The sequence below is a fragment of the Erpetoichthys calabaricus genome, chromosome 5, assembly GCF_900747795.2.
Source record: "Erpetoichthys calabaricus chromosome 5, fErpCal1.3, whole genome shotgun sequence".
Taxonomy (NCBI): Eukaryota; Metazoa; Chordata; class Cladistia; order Polypteriformes; family Polypteridae; genus Erpetoichthys; species Erpetoichthys calabaricus.
In genome coordinates this window covers 21,119,070-21,142,860 of record NC_041398.2, presented here as the reverse complement: position 1 = coordinate 21,142,860, position 23,791 = coordinate 21,119,070, and the positions used below count along the sequence as shown (strand labels likewise).

General features: G+C 43.5%; 1 protein-coding gene across 1 annotated transcript in view; it reads right to left on the bottom strand.

Annotated features, from left to right (window-relative positions):
- The window catches only part of LOC114644359 (galactose-3-O-sulfotransferase 2-like), a 32,449-nt gene extending 10,403 nt beyond the window's left edge, over nt 1–22,046 (bottom strand). Inside the window, exons 1-3 of the mRNA XM_028792496.2 lie at nt 21,901–22,046; nt 14,770–14,847; nt 9,514–9,820 (exon numbers count right to left, since the gene is read on the bottom strand). Of these exons, the coding sequence (XP_028648329.2) occupies nt 9,514–9,820; nt 14,770–14,847; nt 21,901–22,046 (531 nt within the window). The remainder of the gene's footprint in view (nt 1–9,513; nt 9,821–14,769; nt 14,848–21,900) is intronic.
- Nucleotides 22,047–23,791: the final 1,745 nt, after the last annotated feature.

Here is a 23,791-nt window from a genome sequence, read left to right as displayed (position 1 = left end):
TCCCTCTACAAACATACTGGAGTATTTCGCGCAATTACGCGATAGATTTGGAAAAATTCAGCCCCTCCTTGAAAGTTACATGGAAGAGGCCCAAGCAGCACAGGTCCGATATTACAACCGGGACATGTCTCTCCGGGAGTTCCTCCCGGGGGATCGTGTCATGGTCCTAGTGCCTACCTCCCACTCTAAGTTGCTTGCCCGTTGGCAAGGCCCCTACGAAGTTAAGGAGAGGAAGGGACTCGTTGACTATTTGGTGAGTCAACCCAATCGTCGGCCGAGGGAGTGGGTTTATCATGTGAATCTGCTGAAACCGTGGAAGGACAGGGATCCCGATCCCTCCTCCGGCCAGCCCCGCTCAATCTTTGCTCACACCCATAGCCTTAACATTCGGTGTGGATTTAAGTCCTAGACAACGGCAGGAGCTGGAAAACAGTTATCTGGTCTGTCCGGGAGGTAGTCAGTGAGAACCCTGGAAGGATCTCTCTGGATGAGCACGACATTGTGACAGAGCCCGGGGTTTTTGTCCGAGAATGCCCGTATCGTCTTCCCAAGGCAAAAAGGGCTGAAGTGGAGCTTGAGATCAAGCGCATGCTGGAACTAGGTGTGATTGAGGAAAGTCATAGACCCTGGTCCAGTCCCATTGTGTTGGTTGGTAAGCCTGACGGGAGCTGGAGGTTCTGCAATGACTTCCGTCGGCTTAATCAAGTCTCCCAATTCGATGCCTACCCAATGCCACGAGTGGACGACCTCCTCGAGAGGCTTGGGCAGACTCAATATTTGACTACACTGGACATGACAAAGGGGTACTGGCAGGTTCCTTTAACGGACTCCGCGAAGGTTAAAACCGCGTTTAGCACCCCTAGCGGACACTGGCAGTATCGTGTCCTTCCATTTGGGTTACACGGGGCCCCAGCAACCTTCCAGCGTCTGGTGGACAAAGTGCTCCGGCCTCATAACTCATACAGTGCTGCCTATCTAGATGATGTGGTCATCTATTCCAGCACATGGAGGGAACACCTACAGCATGTCCAAGCGGTATTGCGGACACTTGGTGAGGCCGGGCTCCAGATCAATCCCAAGAAATGCTTCTTTGGATTGAGCAAGGCTAAATATTTAGGCTACCTGGTGGGTTGGGGTACCTCCCACTCTAAGTTGCTTGCCCGTTGGCAAGGCCCCTACGAAGTTAAGCAGAGGAAGGGACTCGTTGACTATTTGGTGAGTCAACCCAATCGTCGGCCGAGGGAGTGGGTTTATCATGTGAATCTGCTGAAACCGTGGAAGGACAGGGATCCCGATCCCTCCTCCGGCCACAGTGCTCCAAAGTAGATGCCATTTCGAAATGGCCCCGTCCGCGAACCAAGCGGCAGGTCCAAGCCTTTCTCGGGTTAGCGGGGTACTACCACCGGTTTGTGCCCCGGTGCTCGGAGAGAGCGGCGCCCTTGACTGATTTGACAAAGAAGAGGGCCCGAACATTGTGATATAGACTGAAAAGACAGGCGCTGCATGTAGTGACTTGAAGCAGGCCCTTACGTCTGCACCTATTTTGATGGCACCTAACTTTTCTTTGCCTTTCATCCTCCAGACGGACACTTCGGACACAGGCCTGGGGGCCGTGCTGAGCCAAAGCGTCGATGGTGTGGAGCACCCCATCATGTTCCTGAGCCGGAAACTGTTTGACCGGGAGACCAGATATGCAGCGGTGGAAAGGGAGGCTTTGGCGATTAAATGGGTGATTACTCAGCTTAGGTACTACTTGTTGGGCTGGGAATTCACCCTTGTCACGGACCATGCACATCTACAGTGGATGGCCCTGCACAAGGAGTCGAATCCGTGGGTCACCCGGTGGTTTCTTGACCTACAGCCGTACAAGTTTTCACTCGTTCATCGCCGGGGCTCTCTCCATGCCAACGCTGATGCTCTTTCTCGGGTTCACGACCTCTCGGGTTAGGGTCACCCGACTCAACGGGTCTGGGCTAAGGAGGGGGTGCCTTGTCACACACGTGCACATGGGAGGCAGCTAAAGGGCTTGAGTGACGGCAGTTCTGAGGCATGCCGGGAGGTGGCAGAGTGCACTGACTCTTTTTCTCCCTTTCCTGTAGACCATTCACGGGAGATTCCACCTGGCTGTCTTGACGTCACTTCCGGGACCGAGCCAATGGAAGGAGACCTTGTCGGCTCCAGCCCCTGTGATGTCACGTCCGGGCTCAAACCAATGACTGAAAAACATTAGCTTGACCCCTATGATCTCACTTCCTGTCTCCCCCTTTAGAAGCCTGCACCTTTTCCCTATTCCCTCACTCTTGTTTTGGACTCGGTTGTATGCACATCAGTGCTGTATAATTTAAGAAAGCAACTTTGCAGCCAGGATACCAAATTATATGGGTGGCTGCCCCAAATCTTTATATGACTCTGTCTCGAGTTTGTGACAATATATATATATATAATATATATATATATACTAGCCATGCCCCGTGACTCCGCCAGCATAGAAGTGAAACAGGACAGTGAGGAGGGCCCTGCCTGGCTCCCTACTCCTGACGTCCCGATTTCCCCTCCCCTCAGCCCGCAACTTCTGTGTAAGATTAGTGAATAAATCGCTGCTGCAAGCAAACTATGATTCTTAGAGCGATGAGTGAAGTCGCAAAATCAACCAGAATGTTCAAGCAAATTATAGAAAAAAAAACCCGATCTAAATCTCTTAAGTAGTTCTTTCCTGAAAAGCGGACAGACATACAGACAGATGTTGGATTTTATATATATGTACATATATATATACACATATACACAAATACATACAGTACTGAGCAAAAGTTTTAGGCAGGTGTGACAAAATGCTGTAAACAAAGAATGCTTTCAGAAATACAAATAATGATTGTTTATTGTTATCAATTTACAAAATGCAAAGTGAGCGAACAAAAGACAAATCAAAATCAAATCAATATTTGGTGTTCCTACCTTTTGCCTTCAAACCAGCATCAATTCTTATAGGTCTACTTGCACAAAGTCAGGGATTTTGTAGGATTCTAGTCAGGTGTCTGATCAACCAATTCTACCAAACAGGAGCTAATGATCATCAATGTCACACGGAGGTTGAAACACAGTCATGAACTGAAACAGAAACAGCTGTGTAGGAGGCTTCAAACTGGGTGAGGAACAGCCAAACTCTGCTACCAAGGTGAGGTTGTGGAAGACAGTTTCATGTCATGGCAAGATTGAGCACAGCAACAAGACACAAGGTAGTTCTACTGCATCAGCAAGGTCTCTCCCAGACAAAGATTTCAAAGCAGACTGGGGTTTCAAGATGTGCTGTTCAAGCTCTTTTGAAGAAGCACAAAGAGACGGGCAACGTTGAGGATCGTAGACGCAGTGGTCGGCCATGGAAACTTAGTGCAGCAGATGAAAGACACATCAAGCTTATTACCCTTCGAAATCGGAAGATGTCCAGCAGTGCCATCAGCTCAGAACTGGCAGAAACCAGTGGGACCCAGGTACGCCCATCTACTGTCCAGAGAAGTCAGGCCAGAAGTGGTCTTCATGGAAAAGTTGCAACCTCCGACGTGGAAACAAGGCCAAGCGACTCAAGTATGCACGAAAACATAGGAACTGGGGGGCAGAAAAATGGCAGCAGGTGCTCTGGACTGACGAGTCAAAATTTGAAATATTTGGCTGTAGCAGAAGGCAGTTTGTTCATCGAAGGGCTGGAGAGCGGTACAATAATGAGTGTCTGCAGGCAACAGTGAAGCATGGTGGAGGTTCTGTGAACGTTTGTGGCTGCATTTCTGCAAATGGAGTTGGAGATTTGGTCAGGATTAATGGTGTTCTCAATGCTGAGAAATACAGGCAGATACTTATCCATCATGCAATATCATCAGGGAGGCGTATGATTGGCCCCAAATTTATTCTGCAGCAGGACAATGACCCCAAACATACAGCCAAAGTCATTAAGAACTATCTTCAGCGTAAAGAAGAACAAGAAGTCCTGGAAGTGATGGTATGGCCCCACAGAGCCCTGATCTCAACATCATCAAGTGTGTCTGGGATTACATGAAGAGAGAGAAGGATGTGAGGAAGCCTACATCCACAGAAGATCTGGGGTTAGTTCTCCAAGATGTTTGGAACAACCTACCAGCCAAGTTCCTTCAAAAACTGTGTGCAAGTGTACCTAGAAGAATTGATGCTGTTTTGAAGGCAAAGGGTGGTCACACCAAATATTGATTTGATTTAGATTTCTCTTTTGTTCATTCACTGCATTTTGTGGATTGATGAAAATAAATGATTAACACTTCCATTTTTGAAAGCATTCTTTGTTTACAGCATTTTTTCACACCTGCCTAAAACTATTGCACAGTACTGTATATATACATATATAAGACTAGCTGTGTAAACCCGTGCTGTAAGAAGCCCGGGGTCCTAGAAACTATTGAAATCATCAGAAAAAATCTGAAACATAGAGATGTCAGGTAATTGAAAGGAACTTCTCTGGCCGTCTCTCTCTCCTAGGAGGATTTGTCTTGTTGACATGCTCGCCTCACTTGTGCATTAGCGGCAGGAGGAAAATTTTAAAGATATACCGTATTGCTGATGTGTTCACCTCGCTTCTGTATTATGTGAGTGACTTTATTTGGAGGTTTGTTTTGCTGACGTGCTGGCCTCACTTGTGTATCCTTACCCCAACTCCACCTCTCACTTCTGGGCTGGACAGACAGACACACACACTTCCACGTGTAGACGTTTATATATAAGATATCTATATCAGTGATGTGTGGCGAGGTTCATGACTGGTGAGGCACTGAGTTCTTCAGCATCAGATTTACAAATGCAGGAACCCGAAAGAGTAGCTTATTCACTATGCAGCTGGCAGCGAGCATGCACATGGACTACTGGTTATGTTTCATATCTCATCAGCATACTTTGAACACACACAGGTGAGGTACATATCTGGATAAGAAAGAATGTTACATTTATAGCGGCGAAAGAATGAGAGCGGAGAGAGCGCATTTACTCCTCACCCTCTACATGTTCTAAATTTGTCGTTGCAATTCCACAATTCATACTCATTCAATACAAATGAAAGTATGGGGTGGTGCACAAAAAACGGGTTTCAATTTTGACCTTAGTTGAATTTTTTTTTCAGTTTTTAATTTTCATACTCTAATCAGTTTCAATACAGACTGTTCAACAAAAGATGACAAGAAAAACGAAATAATATTTTATTGAAGGTCAAAATTTAGTTGTCTGTTGGTTGGAAGCAAACCTTTTCTCTCTGCCGTTGGTCTTCCGTTTTTTATCACTTACATGTTTTGACTGAAAGTAAGTTTTTAAGCTTAGATATATAATCTTCCATTTTGGCAGTCATTTGGAACAAAAAATGAAAATAAACGGCCCGCTGCAGTGCACTTGACTTTCTGATATCGCTAACTTATTGGCGCCTCAGCGTAGAAGAACAGCAGCAACGAGCACCTGTTTGGCTCACATGCACCCCCTTCAGGTCAGCACAGTACTGTCTGCTCACCTTGTGCCTTTTCACTGCGATTTTATGTCCGATCAGCGAGACTAAATCTGTTACACACATTCATTAAAGATATTAGCCAGACTGCGGACAGTCAGGGTGTATAATAAACGTGTTAGTAAACCTTAAATTGGCAACATACAGAGAGAGACAGCAACAGGCACGCGTCAATTGCACACATCACCCCAGCAGGGTGTGACGGAGAGCGCAGTCCGAGGTGAGGTGAGTCTCGTCGCTGCCACACCTCGCGTTTCTCCCATGTATTTGAACAGTAACTGTGCCAATTCAGTGATTTTGACTATAAAAATTATCACAGTTATTGGAATAATACAGAAAACAAATTTATAGCACAGACTGGTGAACGAGTTTATTTTATGTTATCATTATTAATTTTTGTACTTTTCATGATGACCTGCCTCCCCTGACTGCACGCCCCTTATATACAGGAATGTGTGTATGTATGTTCCTGCCTTGTGCCCTGTGTTGGCTGGGATTGGCTCCAGCAGACCCCCGTGACCCTGTGTTCGGATTCAGCGGGTTGGAAAATGGATGGATGGATAAAACTTTCCCAGCATGCTCCCACCCTCCATCATTTTTCATCCTTCCAAAGATCGGAGGGGACAGAAAGTGATTGCCATTCTTGGATTTGCGATTCTTTAGAGATGGATGTATGTGTGTGTGTATATATTATATATATATGGTTGAAAATAGTTTTACTGTCAAATAATGCAAAGAGTACGCGACACATGTTTCGCACTAATTCTGGGCTCATCAGGCGTACACACTAACTGCACCCCCTCTCGGAAATCGAATCTCGGACGTCAGCGCTAGAGGCGAAGCCCCTAATGTTGCACCACAGCGTGTGGTTTGTTCATTTGACAGCATGTAGATCGGGGGTAATTACATTCATGGCATTCATAGTCTGAATCACAATCTGATTGTATGGTTGGTTACCTTTCTATGATCTGCTTCTCGCAAACTGAAAGAGGGCACCGTGGCGGATGTTAGCCAACTTGCTGACCAACCACAAGCATTGTATGGGTGGTTACCTACCATGTAATCAGATTGTGATTCAGACTACGAATGCCATGAAAATATATATATATATATATATATATATATATATATATATATATATATATATATATATATATTTATATATATATATATATATATATATACAGTGGTGTGAAAAACTATTTGCCCCCTTCCTGATTTCTTATTCTTTTGCATGTTTGTCACACAAAATGTTTCTGATCATCAAACACATTTAACCATTAGTCAAATATAACACAAGTAAACACAAAATGCAGTTTGTAAATGGTGGTTTTTATTATTTAGGGAGAAAAGAAAATCCAAACCTACATGGCCCTGTGTGAAAAAGTAATTGCCCCCTGAACCTAATAACTGGTTGGGCCACCCTTAGCAGCAATAACTGCAATCAAGCGTTTGCGATAACTTGCAATGAGTCTTTTACAGCGCTCTGGAGGAATTTTGGCCCACTCATCTTTGCAAAATTGTTGTAATTCAGCTTTATTTGAGGGTTTTCTAACATGAACCGCCTTTTTAAGGTCATGCCATAGCATCTCAATTGGATTCAGGTCAGGACTTTGACTAGGCCACTCCAAAGTCTTCATTTTGTTTTTATTCAGCCATTCAGAGGTGGATTTGCTGGTGTGTTTTGGGTCATTGTCCTGTTGCAGCACCCAAGATCGCTTCAGCTTGAGTTGACGAACAGATGGCCGGACATTCTCCTTAAGGATTTTTTGGTAGACAGTAGAATTCATGGTTCCATCTATCACAGCAAGCCTTCCAGGTCCAGAAGCAGCAAAACAACCCCAGACCATCACACTACCACCACCATATTTTACTGTTGGTATGATGTTCTTTTTCTGAAATGCTGTGTTCCTTTTACGCCAGATGTAACGGGACATTTGCCTTCTAAAAAGTTCAACTTTTGACTCATCAGTCCACAAGGTATTTTCCCAAAAGTCTTGGCAATCATTGAGATGTTTCTTAGCAAAATTGAGACGAGCCCTAATGTTCTTTTTGCTTAACAGTCTGTTTGCGTCTTGGAAATCTGCCATGCAGGCCGTTTTTGCCCAGTCTCTTTCTTATGGTGGAGTCGTGAACACTGACCTTAATTGAGGCAAGTGAGGCCTGCAGTTCTTTAGACGTTGTCCTGGGGTCTTTTGTGACCTCTCGGATGAGTCGTCTCTGCGCTCTTGGGGTATTTTGGTCGGCCGGCCACTCCTGGGAAGGTTCACCACTGTTCCATGTTTTTGCCATTTGTGGATAATGGCTCTCACTGTGGTTCACTGGAGTCCCAAAGCTTTAGAAATGGCTTTATAACCTTTACCAGACTGATAGATCTCAATTACTTCTGTTCTCATTTGTTCCTGAATTTCTTTGGATCTTGGCATGATGTCTAGCTTTTGAGGTGCTTTTGGTCTACTTCTCTGTGTCAGGCAGCTCCTATTTAAGTGATTTCTTGATTGAAACAGGTGTGGCAGTAATCAGGCCTGGGGGTGGCTACGGAAATTGAACTCAGGTGTGATACACCACAGTTAGGTTATTTTTTAACAAGGGGGCAATTACTTTTTCACACAGGGCCATGTAGGTTTGGATTTTTTTTCTCCCTAAATAATAAAAATCATCATTTAAAAACTGCATTTTGTGTTTACTTGTGTTATATTTGACTAATGGTTAAATATGTTTGATGATCAGAAACATTTTGTGTGACAAACATGCAAAAGAATAAGAAATCAGGAAGGGGGCAAATAGTTTTTCACACCACTGTATATATATATATATATATATATATATATATATATATATATATATATATATATAATATATTGTAAAAGGCGCTATATATGTGCCCGACCCGACACAGACTGACGCGGAAGCATGTGTAAAATCAACAAAAGATTTTTTTCTTCAGCTGAGGTCCACGCCTTCCCCTTGTCCCTCAGCCCTAACACAGTCCCAAAGCCCACCAAATACTACAGTAAGGCACACACTCTTCTTCCTCCTCCACTCCTCTCAGGCAACCTCGTCCTCCTCCTCCTCCCGACTCTGGCTCCCGAGTGGTGGCCGCTGACTACTTTTATTAAGCACCTGGAAATGCTCCAGGTGCTTGATTGCTGAATCCCGGCAGCACTTCTGGGTGTGGTGAAAATACTGCCCACAAGGGCCTAACAGTTCATGCTGCAGCACCCCCTGGCGGCGCCTGCGGAACCCAACAGAGCTGCACCAAACTCCAACTCCCATGCAGCTCTGCAGGAGTCCGAGGCACCGCTGCAACACAGGGAGGCTGCCATCTAATGTCCAGGTGGAAGTTTTGGGTCTCCCATGCTTGCTCCCCTGGAACATATGCTGAAGGGGCATCCCGGCCATCCGCCACATATTATATACATACACACACACACACTTGAATGGTTTAAAGTGCTAGAGTATAACAGGGTGTGTATGCTTCATTCCTACTGTACTTTTGTGGTTAGGGTCTGTGTGTGTGTGTGTGTGTGTTAATGTTAAGGAGCGACAGTAGACCAACCCGATAACCCCTGAAGAAAACAGGTAAAGGGTAAGTAGAGGGAAATATCACGGTAATACAAGAGGTCACAATACTGAAAGGACGTTGAAACACACAGGTCCACAGAACTTATGGAGAGTGACTGACATGGTGTTTTATTCTCTTGTTCCTTAAGAAGTTTATCAGAAGACAAAGTTGCAAGCAGATGAATGTGTAATTAGTGCATGAACGGTCTAAAAACGCAAACCCATGCACAAAAATCCCCATGAAAGCATGGGTTAACAGACATCTTTGCAATGACACAGGCGTGAGCTGACCCTGTAGTGTTTCAAACCTGTAAGACCTCTGAGATCATCTGACGCCAACATTCGTGGTCTCTGGTTGAACGCTCGTTGTGCTTTTCGGCAGGTAAAAAGAATCGCAGGACTCCCAACCTTTCCCCACAGGCAGGTGCTCACACACATCATACCTCGAGTCGCCTGAACCTCATATGGTGGCACATGATGTTGTAGAGTCGTCCATTCTGCTGTGAGAAGCCCTTGATGCTGCGTGAACTGAAAAATTCAGGATAGCCAAACCGGTAATTAGTAGGCAGGGCAAAGGTCAAGTTGTGTTTGTCCCCAAATCGGCAGAGCAGGTTCAGGATGGTGCTGCTGGCGGTTTTGTGGGTTTTCAGGAACATCACGTTCGTTTTGGGTTGACAGGATCTGGGCGACTGCTTTTCATCTGACTTGTTCGTCTGTAGAGGTCGAACTTCTGAACCTTTCCACTGTGAGCTGAAAACAAAGGCAAGAAAATTAGAAAAATATTAGGAGGGGGGTCCATGAGTGGTAGGAGCAGAAAGAGAAGTCATCACAAAAGAGTAGAAACTGACTGGGGGAAGGCATCCACCACCTGTAGGTTCGCCAGTTCTTATCAACTGAAATGACACATGGGTTCCTTACAGGTCTAATTACCCCTAAACTACCAACCTGGAACTTTAATGGGCCTGATCAGAAATTCATACAACTCATAGTGCCCACTGTGGAGACCATCATCAAGGTCTCCCTTTCATCGAGGACATGTTCACAAAGTGCCAGCATCCATAAGCATTCTGCGGGATCCCTTCCTTCCCACTCCTACCATCTTCCATCTGGTTTGGGAACCAGCACTACCAGACTGAACAACAGCTTCATCACACTGGCAGGCAGGCTCTTGAACACAATGCCCCTGCGTAGGCTCTTATCTAAGTACTGTTCTGTTCTAGTCCATTGTACCTCTCGTCATCATTGTCAACCTGTACGGATGTGGTGTTCCTTTTTCTACATTGCCTTGTCATACAGTGTCATGCAAAAGTTTTGGCCCCCTTGCTTAAAATGTCTGTACCTGTGAATAGTTAAGTGAGCAGAAGATGAACTGATCACCAAAAGGCATTAAAGTTCAAGATGACACATTTCTTTTTAGCCTTTTATGCCTGATTAGTGTATTGTGTTTGTTTTGTACAATTGTACACTGAAAAAAGGAAAGGAGGACCATGCAAAGGTTTGTGCCCCCCAGCATATTTGAGGTCCTAGATAGCTTTTCCCAAGATGGTCTCAGACCTTCATTAGCTTGTCAGGACTATGGCTTGTTCACAGTCATCGTTAGGGGATGGGGATATAAAGTGCATAGCTTTATAAATTCTCAGACCCCTCAGACCGTGTCAACCAACAATCGGGGCTCCTCTAAGCAGCTGCCAGGCACTCTGACAAATCAGAGAATTGAGAAACACAAAGCAGGATGATAAGGCAACACGAAGACCACAAAGCATTTTCAGGTCGCCGTCTCCTCAGTTCCTAATTTTATTAAGAAATGACAGTGAACAGGAATGGCGAAGGTCAAGTTGAGGTTTACAAGACCAAGAAAAATTTCTGACAGATCTGCTCAATGGATTGCTAGAAAGGCAAATCAAAACCCCCCTTATGACTGCATGAAGGTTTAGCAGACTCTGGAGTGGTGGTCCACTGTTCTACTCTGCAGCGACACCTAAACAAACAGGACCTTCATGATCGAGTCAGCAGAAGAAAACCTTTCCTGTATCCCGGCCACAAAATTCAGCACCAAACGGCCATGTGCCGTTTTTTAATTTTTAATAAATATGCAAAAACCTCAAGTAAACTTTTTTCACGTTGTCATTATGGGGTGTTGTGTGTAAAATTCTGAGGAAAAAAATGAATTTAATCCATTTTGGAATAAGGCTGTAACATAACAAAATGTGGAAAAAAGTGATGAAGCGCTGTGAATACTTTCCGGATGCACTGTATATATATATCTATCCATCCATTTTTCAACCCACTGAATCCGAACACAGGGTCACGTCTGCTGGAGCCAATCCCAGCCAACATAGGGCACAAGGCAGGAACCAATCCCGGGGAGGGTGCCAACCCACCGCAGGACACACACAAACACACCCACACACCAAGCATACACTTGGGCCAATTGAGAATCGCAAATCCACCTAACCTGCATGTCTTTGGACTGCGGGAGGAAACCGGAGCACCCAGAGGAAACCCACGCAGACACAGGGAGAACATGCAAAGTCCACGCAGGGAGGGCCCGGAAATGCGAACCCAGGTCCCCAGGTCTCCCAACTGCGAGGCAGCAGCGCTACCCACTGCGCCACCATGCTGCCCGTCTGTGTATATATATATATATATATATATATATATATATATATGATAGATAGATATAAAAGTAGGCGGCACGGTGGTGCAGTGGGTAGCGCTGCTGCCTCGCATTTAGGAGACTTGAGTTCGCTTCCCAGGTCCTCCCGGCGTGGAGTTTGCATGTTCTCCCTGTGTCTGCGTGGGTTTCCTCTGGGTACTCTGGTTTCCTCCCACAGTCCAAAGACATGCAGGTTAGGTGTGCGTGCCCTGCAGTGGACTGGCGCCTTGCCCAGGGTTTGTTTCCTGCGTTGCGCCCTGTGTTGGCTGGGATTGGTTCCAGCAGACCTCCATGACCCTTTAGTTAGGATATAGCGGGATGGATAATGGATGGATGGATATTAAAGTATCAACAATCTCGAACAAGTCTTGAGCCTTAGCACCAGCAGTGATACTTTTACAAAAGAGACGGTGTTCTACAATGTTACTACCATCTATAAACTGTACATAGCAAATCAACTGAACATCATTATTACTATCTGTGGCCTCATCCAGCTGCAACCCAAACTCCTTCCCTTTTATCTTTTGAATTCATTGATCATTGAGGTCCTCCATTGTATGCTGTATTAAATCGACTGATGGTGTTATTGGACAGAGGCACTTTTGAAAGCAGCTTCCCTGCAGACACACCGATCATAATGTTCATCATATCTACAGCAGCCAGTAGAATGAGTTCTTCTGCGATGGTATGTAGCTTCTTACATTTTGCGATTTTATGTGCCACCTTGTAAGATGCTTGGTATTGATACCCGCTTATAAAACCTACCTTTTAGTTGATTTTACTCTTTTAACTTTCTGGTAAAGTAGTCGTGAGATTTACTATAAGATTGGTTTCTAAATGGCGTTTCGAGTTACTTGGTAGCATGCACTCTGGTACCAAAACGTTAATACACAGTACACACTGCAGCCTCTCTTCACCATTGACTTCTGTCAATGTGAAACCAAAGTCCAAATAACTGTCATCATATTTTCGATAGTTGCGCTTCTTCACACTCTGACGCTGTGCCCTCTTTATTTTCACTCTCACAATGCTTATTACTGCTTAGTAAAAACCGAGCCATTTTTTAAAATACATATGAGAAGAAATCAGAAACTTCACTTGATGTAATCACAACAATATACAGTTGATACAATCTCCGAAAACTAATTCAACACTAAGACCGCATGAAACCGACGGCTATTTATATACGAACAAAAAGTATCGAGGAAGTTCGACAAACTACTTAAACAATTGAGAAACTTAATTATTGTACACTGAAAAAAAATGTGATGATTCACACTTAATATTTTCAATCTGAACCAATATAATTCTTTTTGATCCCACAATTTTTAAGTTGAGGCAAATCATTTAGAGTGATTGGGTGCAATTCACTTGTTTTATACTAAATCTATTATTTAAGTTGTTCTTCTTTTTTGACAGTTGGAAAGCCAGCACGCTGGAAAGTTCAACCGGAAGAATATACAAACGGCCCCTCAAACACAGCACACAAACAAACTAAAATGTTAAGTTAACTGAAATAGGATTTCTACGTTTATTCCCTCCACCATAACTTACTTTGGTAGAAGCAAATTTTTTTACTTTGATTGAGATCTGAAACCAAATATTTCAAGCTACAACACTAAATGACAAATCTTAAGTCACTTGAAAGAGAAAATTTACGTTGAATGAACAACATCAATGTTATACTTTTTTCAGTGTAGAGCGCCATCTAGTAACCATTTGTAGAGGCTTCCGCAAACGGTTATTATGAAGTGAGTTACTGGTTTGCACCAGGTCCTCCAGACGTCACGTCCTATGACATGGAATTGAAAATGGAAATCAAATTATGAAAATTTTCTAATATTTCACGGCACCCCTGTGAGGAAGCTGCAGCTCGTCCGCACACTTTGGGCACCACTGCTGTACAGAAAGAGATTGGAGTGCTGCCAGTCGGTGCCATCCAAAAGGCAGGGTCTGTCAAAGCCCATTGTGGCACTCCTTGTGTGATTTTGGGCTGTACAAAAATAAATTGTATACTCTAACCCAGTTGTCTCAAACTCCAGTCCTGGAGAGCTGCAGTGGCTGCCGGTTTTCATTCTAACCCTTTTCTTAATCAGTGACCTGTTTTTGCTGCTAATTAATTCCTTTTCCATTCGTTTTAATTGAGTTGTTTTTTTAAGCTTTGTTCCCCTGAATTTCTTCATCATTCCTCTGAATTGCTTCATTTCTTTTCTTAATGGCACCCAAACAGAAATGAAATGGGAAGCGAGGGAGCCAACAGAAGACCAACCAAAGTCAGGGCCTCAAACTCCAACCACTTGCTTAATTAAGCGCTGAGTCTTGTCGTTCATTAAACCCGTTCTTTAATTCCATGGCTTGTTGCTGCTCTCATTGTGCAATAGCAGACATTTCCGAAATTGTTGATTTTCTCTTTTAATAAGAGCACTGCTAAAATGTTTTGGAGATCAGAGTAGATCAGCATTCCCGAGACCTTCATCTTACTTTATTTTCAGATATTGTATGATGGACACCAGTTGTTTTGGCTCATTTTGTATCTCATTATTGTTTGGCTGCTAATTAAGGAAAAAGAAACAATGAAGGGGTCTGGGTCTTCAGAAACAAGTCAATTACAATTAATTCAAAAGAAGTTAATTAGCAGCAAAAACAGGTCACTTGTTAATAAACGGGTTAGAATGAAAATCTGCAGCCACTGCAGCCCTCCAGGACCAGAGTTTGAGACCACTGCTCTAACGAAAGTGAATCCATACAACGCTACTGGACCTGATCATTAAAATACCAGACCGTGTGATCAAAGAATGTGCAGATCAGCTGGCTGATGTCCTCACAGATCTCTTTAAAACTTCCTTGAGCCAAGCACTTGTCCCAGCATGCTTCAAGACCACTCCACATGTTCCAGTACCAAAGAAATCAACCGTGAATTGCCTGAATGGCTATCGCCCTGTGGCGCTTACCTCAGTCATTATGAAATGCTTTGAAAGATTAGTCATGTACCACATTAAGGCCAGCCTCCCCAAGCTCAATGATCCCTTTGCAGTTTGCTTACCGCCCAAACCGGTCCACTGCCAACACAGGATCCACCGCCAACTTAGTACCCACTGTGGTCCAGTTTTTGCTGACCAGCCTGGAGAAGAAAGACAGTTATGTGAGGATGGTCTTTACTGACTTTAGCTCAGCCTTCAATACCGTCATTCTCAGAGACATGTGGTGAGGTTCATGGCTGGTCAGATTTATAAATATATGAACCCCAAAGAGTAGCTTATTGACAATTCAATTGGCAGCCAGCATGCACATTAACTACTGGTTATGTTTCATATCTCATCAGCATTCTTTACACACACACAGGTAAGGCAGATTTACAGTGCTGGATTAACCACATACAGTTCATCCAGAAAGTATTCACAGCGCATCACTGTTTCCACATTTTGTTATGTTACAGCCTTATTCCAAAATGGATTAAATTCATTTTTTTCCTCAGAATTCTACACACAACACCCCATAATGACAACGTGAAAAAAGTTTACTTGAGGTTTATGCAAATGTATTAAAAATAACAAAACTGATAAATCCCATGTCCATAAGTATTCACAGCCTTTGCTCAATACTTTGTCGATGCCCCTTTGGCAGCAATTCCAGCCTCAAGTCTTGTTGAATACGATGCCACAAGATTGGCACACCTATCCTTGGCCAATTTCTCCCATTCTTCTTTGCAGCACCTCTCAAGCTCCATCAGGTTGGATGGGAAGCATTGGTGCACAGCCATTTTAAGATCTCTCCAGAGATGTTCAATCAGATTCAAGTCTGGGCTCTGGCTGGGCCACTCAAGGACATTCACAGAGTTGTCCTGAAGCCACTCCTTTGATATCTTGGCTGTGTGCTTAGGGTCGTTGTCCTGCTGAAAGATGAACCGTCGCCCCAGTCTGAGGTCAAGAGCGCTCTGGAGCAGGTTTTCATCCAGGATGTCTCTGTACATTGCTGCAGTCATCTTTCCCTTTATCCTGACTAGTCTCCCAGTTCCTGCCACTGAAAAACATCCCCACAGCATGATGCTGCCACCACCATGCTTCACTGTAGGAATGGTATTGGCCTGGTGATGAGCGGTGCCTGGTTTCCTCCAAACGTGACGCCTGGCATTCACACCAAAGAGTTCAATCTTTGTCTCATCAGGCCACAGAATTTTCTTTCTCATGGTCTGAGAGTCCTTCAGGTGCCTTTTGGCAAACTCCAGGCGGGCTGCCATGTGCCTTTTACTAAGGAGTGGCTTCCGTCTGGCCACTCTACCATACAGGCCTGATTGCGGGATTGCTCCAGAGACGGTTGTCCTTCTGGAAGGTTCTCCTCTCTCCACAGAGGACCGCTGGAGCTCTGACAGAGTGACCATCGGGTTCTTGGTCACCTCCCTGACTAAGGCCCTTCTCCCCCGATCGCTCAGTTTAGATGGCCGGCCAGCTCTAGGAAGAGTCCTGGTGGTTTTGAACTTCTTCCACTTACGGATAATGGAGGCCACTGTGCTCATTGGGACCTTCAAAGCAGCAGAAATTTTTCTGTAACCTTCCCCAGATTTGTGCCTCGAGACAATCCTGTCTCAGATGTCTACAGACAATTCATTTGACTTCATGCTTTATTTGTGCTCTGACATGAACTGTCAACTGTGGGACCTTATATAGACAGGTGTGTGCCTTTCCAAATCATGTCCAGTCAACTGAATTTACCACAGGTGGACTCCAATGAAGCTGCAGAAACATCTCAAGGATGATCAGGGGAAACAGGAGGCACCTGAGCTCAATTTGAGCTTCATGGCAAAGGCTGTGAATACTTATGTACATGTGCTTTCTCAATTTTTTAATTTTTAATAAATTTGCAAAAACCTCAAGAAAACTTTTTTCACATTGTCATTATGGGGTGTTGTGTGTAGAATTCTGAGGAAAAATATGAATTTAATCCATTTTGGAATAAGGCTGTAACATAACAAAATGTGGAAAAAGTGATGAAGTGCTGAGAATACTTTCTGGACGCACTGTAACAGTAAGTAAGCTTGATGCTTTAGACGTTTTGGTGTCTCGTCAACATCGTAACAGCCGCGATACATTCTGCTATATCTGTGGCGAATATACACTTGCACCTCAGAGACATTGGATGACTGCTAAAGCCCAAATTGGTCTTGGTCTTCTCGGCTCTTTCTCTGTCTTTTCCAAAGCTCAAGTCCGCAATCTTGGTGTTACCTTTGACAGTAACCTCTCTTTTGAGAAACAAATAACTTCTGTAGTCAAGAGTTGCTTTTTCCAACTTCGTCTATTAGGTAAGATAAAGCCTTTTTTTATCTTCTAGAGATGTTGAGATAGCTACTCATGCGTTTATTTTTTCTCGCCTCGATTACTGCAACTCGCTGTATTCTGGGATTAACAAATCCCTGATACACAGGTTACAGTTGGTACAAAATGCTGCCGCTCGCTTTCTGGTTGGGGCAAGAAAGTCTGACTCTGTTTCTCCTATTTTAGCTTCTTCACACTGGCTGCCTGTCAGTTTTCGAATTGATTTTAAAATCCTGCTGCTAGTTTTTAAATCTTTACATGGGCTTGCTCCTGCCTATTTATCTGAACTGTGTGTTTTACATCAGCCATCTAGAGTGCTTAGATCTTCTGGTCAGCTGTCTCTGGTTGTCCCTCGTACCAAGTGTAAAACCAAAGGGGACACAGCTGCTGCTCCTCGCCTGTGGAACTCTTTACCTCATCATATAAAGGAGTCGTCTACAATTGAACTGTTTAAAACAAGATTAAAGACTCAGTTCTACTCACTTGCATTCAGTTACCTTCAGTAATACGGATGGCTTCCTCTTTGTGATTCTATTACATTACTTCTATTTTTTATGTATTTTATTTATGTTCATATATTTTATTTCTATTTATGTTTTATGTTAATTTGTTCTATTTTTGTAAAGCATTTTGGCCACAGCATTACTATGTTTGTTTAAATGTGCTATATAAATAAATTGACATTGACATTGACATGACTGCTCTTGTGAAGAAAGCTTATCATCTGTATTTCAGCTGGTGATCAAGACAAGGAATGGGCGCCTCACATTAGCTGTGTGACATGTGCTGTCCGTCTGAGAGCCTCGCTCAGAGTCACTCGAAAGATGATACCGTTTGCCATTCCAATGACATGGCAAGAACAGAAAGACCATGTGACGGACTGTTACTTCTGTCTGACTGATGTGTCTGGTTTCTCTGCCAAAAACAAGAAGTCCATTGAACATCCTAATCTGCCTTCAGCAATGAGACACCTGCCACATGACGACAGTCTTCCAATTCTGAAACTACCAGAGGACTGGACCTTAGATGAACCAGATGAAGAAACTGCAATGCAGGGTACTGACAGTGACATTGACCCGGATTTTGAACCGTGCTCATCAGGCGATCCACATCTGGTAACACAGTCTGAACTGAATGATTTGGTCAGAGATTTGGGTCCGTCAAAAGCAGAAGCCGAGCTGCTGGGTTCAAGACTGCAGGAATGGTGTTTGCTGTCGCCAGGTATGAAAATGTCTGTGTTTCAAGGCCAACATCATGATGTAACAACATTTTTTGCACAAGTCGACAGTCTCTGTTTCTGTTGTGACATTGAAGGATTGTTCTCGGCCTTGGGTTGTGATCACAACCCGGAAGACTGGCGTCTCTTCATTGATTCATCAATGTAAAGCCTGAAAGCTGTTCTGCTACACAATGGCAGCATTTATCCTTCAGTACCTGTTGACTATGCAGCACACATGAAAGAAACGTACGAGGATATGGAACTGCGGCTGAAGCAACTGGAATATCTATGGAGATCTTCAAGTCATTGCTCTGTTACTCGGACTGCAGCTCGGCGATACAACGTACTGTTGTTTCATCTGTGAATGGGACAGCCGTGCCAAAGAATCGCACTCTTCTTAACAGAACTGGCCACTCTGTAAAAAGTTAGTTCCAGGACTGAAAAATGTGGCACATGAATCACTTATCGACCTGGCAAAGATATTTTGCCTCCTCCTTACATAAAACTGGAACTCATGAAGAATTTCATGAAAGCACTGAACAAGGAAGGCGAAGGTTTTCATTATTTAAGACAGAATAACAGACACCAAGATCAAAGAGGGCATTTTTGTTGGCCCCCAGATCAGACCTGTTATGAGCGACAAGCGGTCTGAAAATCTGTTAGCCGGGCCAGAAAAAAATTGCCCGGAAAGCCTTCACAGACGTTGTTGACAATTTTCTGGCACACCCAAACTCCCTTTAGCTGGTAGACAAACTTCTCAAAGAGTACAAGACAATGAAGTGAAACATGTCACTCAAGATTCATTTCCTCCACTCAACTTGGACTTCTTCCCCACAGATCTCAGTGCTGTCAGTGACGAACACGGTGAAAAGTTTCACCAGGACATCGCTACAATGGAGAGACGATACCCGGGCAACTGGAATCAGTCAATGCTTGGTGACTGCTGTTGGACACTGCAACGTGATGCACCAGACATTGAGTACAAAAGAAAATCAGGAGCAAAACACTTTGAATTCTGTTGAATTTAATAGCTTATGCGAAACATTACGTGACTAAATACGTTATTGTCGGTAAACATATAAATGTTTATTACTCAGAGTTCCTATGTGATGCTGTAAAACCAAAACTAAATTTGTGCATACCCAGTTGTTTCAAAAAAATTGTTGTGCACTGATATTATGCTTTATTGACATGTTTATTTAACATAATATAATTAACATTAAAAAGTTTCATTCATTTTATATAAAAATGTTGTTCCAGGATATCTTAATTTAGAGCATTAAACATAATTAAATTATTTTTGATAAAAACAATTTTATTATGTGCAACTGATGTACATGTTTTTTATTTTAATCTGACTTTTTTTTTTCAGTGTACACAATAAAACAGATTACAAATAAAGCTTACAAAAATGGAACTGACCGACAAGTCACAAATCATATCTTATATATAATTCACCAGCCAACTCACTCACTCACATCTGTCCAATGCCGAATGCGCAGTCGCCTTCTGCGCAGCTGCCCGAAAAACCTTACGAGACCAACATCGCAGCAGGAGGCGGATTTACGGCCGCAAAAATTCAAAGAGAGAGGTGACTTCGATTAAAGCTCTAGAGGCCTAGGGGTGGTATTTGAATTGTCTTCAATTTTGTTGGGTTATAAATTGATCTATTTGTATGGAATGATTACAATGAAAATTAATAAAATAAAAATATAAAAAAAAAAAAAAAAAACGCTCTAGAGGCCTGAAAGGCGATTTCGACTACAGCTCGAGGCCTAATTACGCATTCATTCAATACACTTATATCAGGTTTGTGATGTTTATACTTATTACTATTCCACTCGTGCCCATTTCATTTTACGTTGTCGAAACGGGCTCTTTCTCTACTTATAATATCACTAGCACCTTAAAATACTCATGTGCGTGCGTTTTGTCGCACAAAAGTCTTAACGATGCCTGATACGCTTGTTTTCGACTGCGAGTACAGCCAAGTCACAAAGTCTGTCATGGCACTTCTGAGGTCATTTCTGATGAGTTTTTATTTGGAGTCACTGGTATGGTCAGCGTTAACATGTAAGCCGTGCAAACGTCACTGAAAAAGACGTTTTTTGCTGTTCGCTGTTTGCGGCTCTTACGTCATTTCCCCCTACTTCGTTCTTTTATCTCGCGAATATGTTATTGCAATCCTTAACGGGAGCGTTTCATTAAACTGATTGAAAATAGTTTTGCATTTACCTTTTTAGTAAAAGGCGAGCTTTTAAGCCTGAGAAATCACCCCGTAAATGCACACGTTTAATTGAACATGTGTTAATATGTATGGTTACACAGTATTAAAAGACAGTGAACAACGTCAGTTACCTTTGTTCCCGCGTTTGATAAAAGGCGAGCTTTTAAGCCTGAGAAATCACCCCGTAAATGCACACGTTTAATTGCACATGTGTTAATATGTATGCTTACACAGTATTAAAAGACAGTCAAAAATTAACGTCATTTACCTTCGTTCCCGCGTTTGACTCGTGCTGTAAATCTCTTCCTTGTTTTTAGTTCACGTGATTACGTAGGAGGCGTGATGACGCGATACGTGACTCCGCCTCCTCCATTACAGTGTATGGACAAAAAATATGTTCCAGTTATGACCATTACGCGTAGAATTTCGAAATGAAACCTGCCTAACTTTTGTAAGTAAGCTGTAAGGAATGAGCCTGCCAAATTTCAGCCTTCCACCTACACGGGAAGTGGGAGAATTAGTGATGAGTGAGTCAGTCAGTCAGTGAGTGAGTGAGTCAGTCAGTCAGTCAGTGAGGGCTTTGCCTTTTATTATTATAGATACATATATAGGAGGCAAGATTGCGTTGGTTTGGACATGTGCAGATGAGAGATGCTGGGTTATTGGGAGAAGGGTGCTAAGGATAGAGCTGACAGGGAAGAGGAACAGAGGAAGGCCTAAGAGAAGGTTTATGGATGTGATGAGAGAGGACATGCAGGTGATGGGTGTGACAGAACAAGATACAGAGGACAGAAAGATATGGAAGAAGATGATCGGCTGTGGCGGCCCCTCATGAGAGCAGCCTAAAGAAGAAGAAGAAGAAGAAGAAGATAGGAGTCCACCTGTGGTCAATTCAATTGATTGGCCTGAAGCCTGAAACAACCAAGACTCTTCCTAGATCTGGCCACCCAGCCAAAGGTTTACATAGAGATGGGTGATGAAGAGGAAACTGGAGCACCTGGAGAAAATCCCACCAGGCACTGAGAGTATATGCAAACTCCACACAGACGGGCCTAGACAATCATGCAAGAATATTCCATAGTGGATAGTTCATGACTGTCCATGATTTGGAGTTGAAGAAGCTCCTGGATGCAACAAAGGGAGTGTGGACCTGACCTGGACCGTAACTCACACTCCACTCTAGTTGTACACCAAGGAAGAGCAGACTGGGAAAGATGGCCATCATGACCACAGACACTCCCATGTCTCCACCTGTACATCCAACCTCAACAAAATGATGTCCAATGGAACAGTTTTTGGATGCCACCTGATCAGTCACAGAAAACAGAAAATCCGGTATTGGCCACTCAGGTCCTGAAACATAACACAGCCCCATCATCTTATGACAACTCTGATCAAAAATGTTCTACTGGTCCTTACCTCTGCGACGTGTGGAGATCGTGGCTGACCCTGTGGAAAACGTTTATCTGAGCCAGGTGCCTCGTGTCAAAGCTGACTGTCAGGATTACGAGGGCTACCACCATAGTCCCAGTGAACAAGGTGGCAGAGATCTTCCACACCGGCATCCTGCGGCAGAGCCAGACTCCCATCTTTCTTTAGGAGAAAAGGAAAGAAAGGAAGGTTTGATCCAATGTCTTGGGATGTGGAAAACACCACAACAGAGATATAATAGAGTCCTTCAAAAGACAAAGAGATGGGAAGCAGCACAGTTGACACAGTAGTTATTTCTCTTCCAATCCCTCATTAAACAACAGATGCAGGGACACTGAAAAGCAGTGATACACATGATCCCCTTTAAACCCTAATGGGTTACTGGGACCCCAAAATACCATACAGCCAATCCAGAGCCTGCTCTTAGTAAGAAGTTCATCTTGTCTGCACTGCATTATATTCAGACATGCCAAACAATGAAGCGACTCTTGTAGACACTGCCCAGCTGTCCAGAATCCATGAGTGCAACATGCAGGTAAGCGGACGTCTTATTTCTCTTAGCATAACCTTCTCACACCCACATAATCCAGTTCAAAGGTCATGGGCGGCCAGTATCCACCATGGCACATTAAACTGACAGGAACCGAACTCGTATGAGGTCCACTCGTGCCACCACCAAGCCTCACACAGGGTCAGTTCAACATCTCCAGGCTAATATCGTGAGAAGTCAAGCAATAGGACACCTTTCACTGCATGCTTGACTTCTCACTACATTCAAAATGGCTAACACGGTACAACACCCAAGTACTCCAGGCTAATATCCATCCATTAGCCAACCCGCTATATCCTAACTACAGGGTCACAGGGGTCTGCAGCGGCTTTAGTTGCCTCACATTTTTATGCAATCGTTTTGTTCACCCCACTGAATTAAAGCTGAAAGTCTGTACCTCAACTGCATCTGAGTTGTTTCATTTCAAATTCATTGTGATACAGAACCAAAATTAGAAAAAAGTTGCCTCTGTCCAAATATTTATGGACTTAACTGTAATTGTGTTGAATCTCAACTTATGATTACATTCTTGCTACATATGTCTATTGAGGTACTTTTTTTAAAATCAGATGGTCACTTTATTTCAGTGGCAGACCGTCAGGGCCTGCAAGGCCTTCTCTGCTGGCCTAAAAAAATATCTGATTCACAAGCTGATGTTAATTAAATTTTGTCCATGAATACTTATTAAATAATTCCAAATAGTCTGTCTGCTTCCTTTCATAGCTTTTCTGATGGCTGTGCTGCTTCCAGACATGTTTTTTCGTATTAAAGCATTTAACTAATCACATTTCAGCCATCATTTGTTGCCAGGCAGGGTCAAAGTCAAAGAAGTCTGCCAGGAGGCCTTCACAATCCGTTCTGCAGGCCCTCTAACACAAAATAAATGTCAATTAAACCGTTGCTTCAACCAATCAGATTTTGAGTTGGTTTCACTAGGGCCCTCTAGCAGGCGTACGGCAACGTCACCATATTCAGACCCATTGATTGGATAGAGTCTATCCAATCAATGGGTCTGAATGCGGTGACATTCCCGTACGCCTGCTAGAGGGCCCTAGAGAGGATATTATCTCTATCCGATAGAGAAGAGAGACGCTCTAAAGGAACTATTTCATCACATTCTGGAGCATCATGACGAGTATGATGAGGACACAGTGCGCCGTGCTGATGGATTTAAAGCACGTCTGGATGATTTTTAATTTTGATTTTTGCTTCACACATTCCAATGGCTTTTTTGAGTATTCAGACGTGCTCTTTTCAATACTACAGGACAAAAAACTGGATGTGCAGTTTTGTCTGGTTAGGGTAAAGGAGCTCTGTGACACCGTTGAG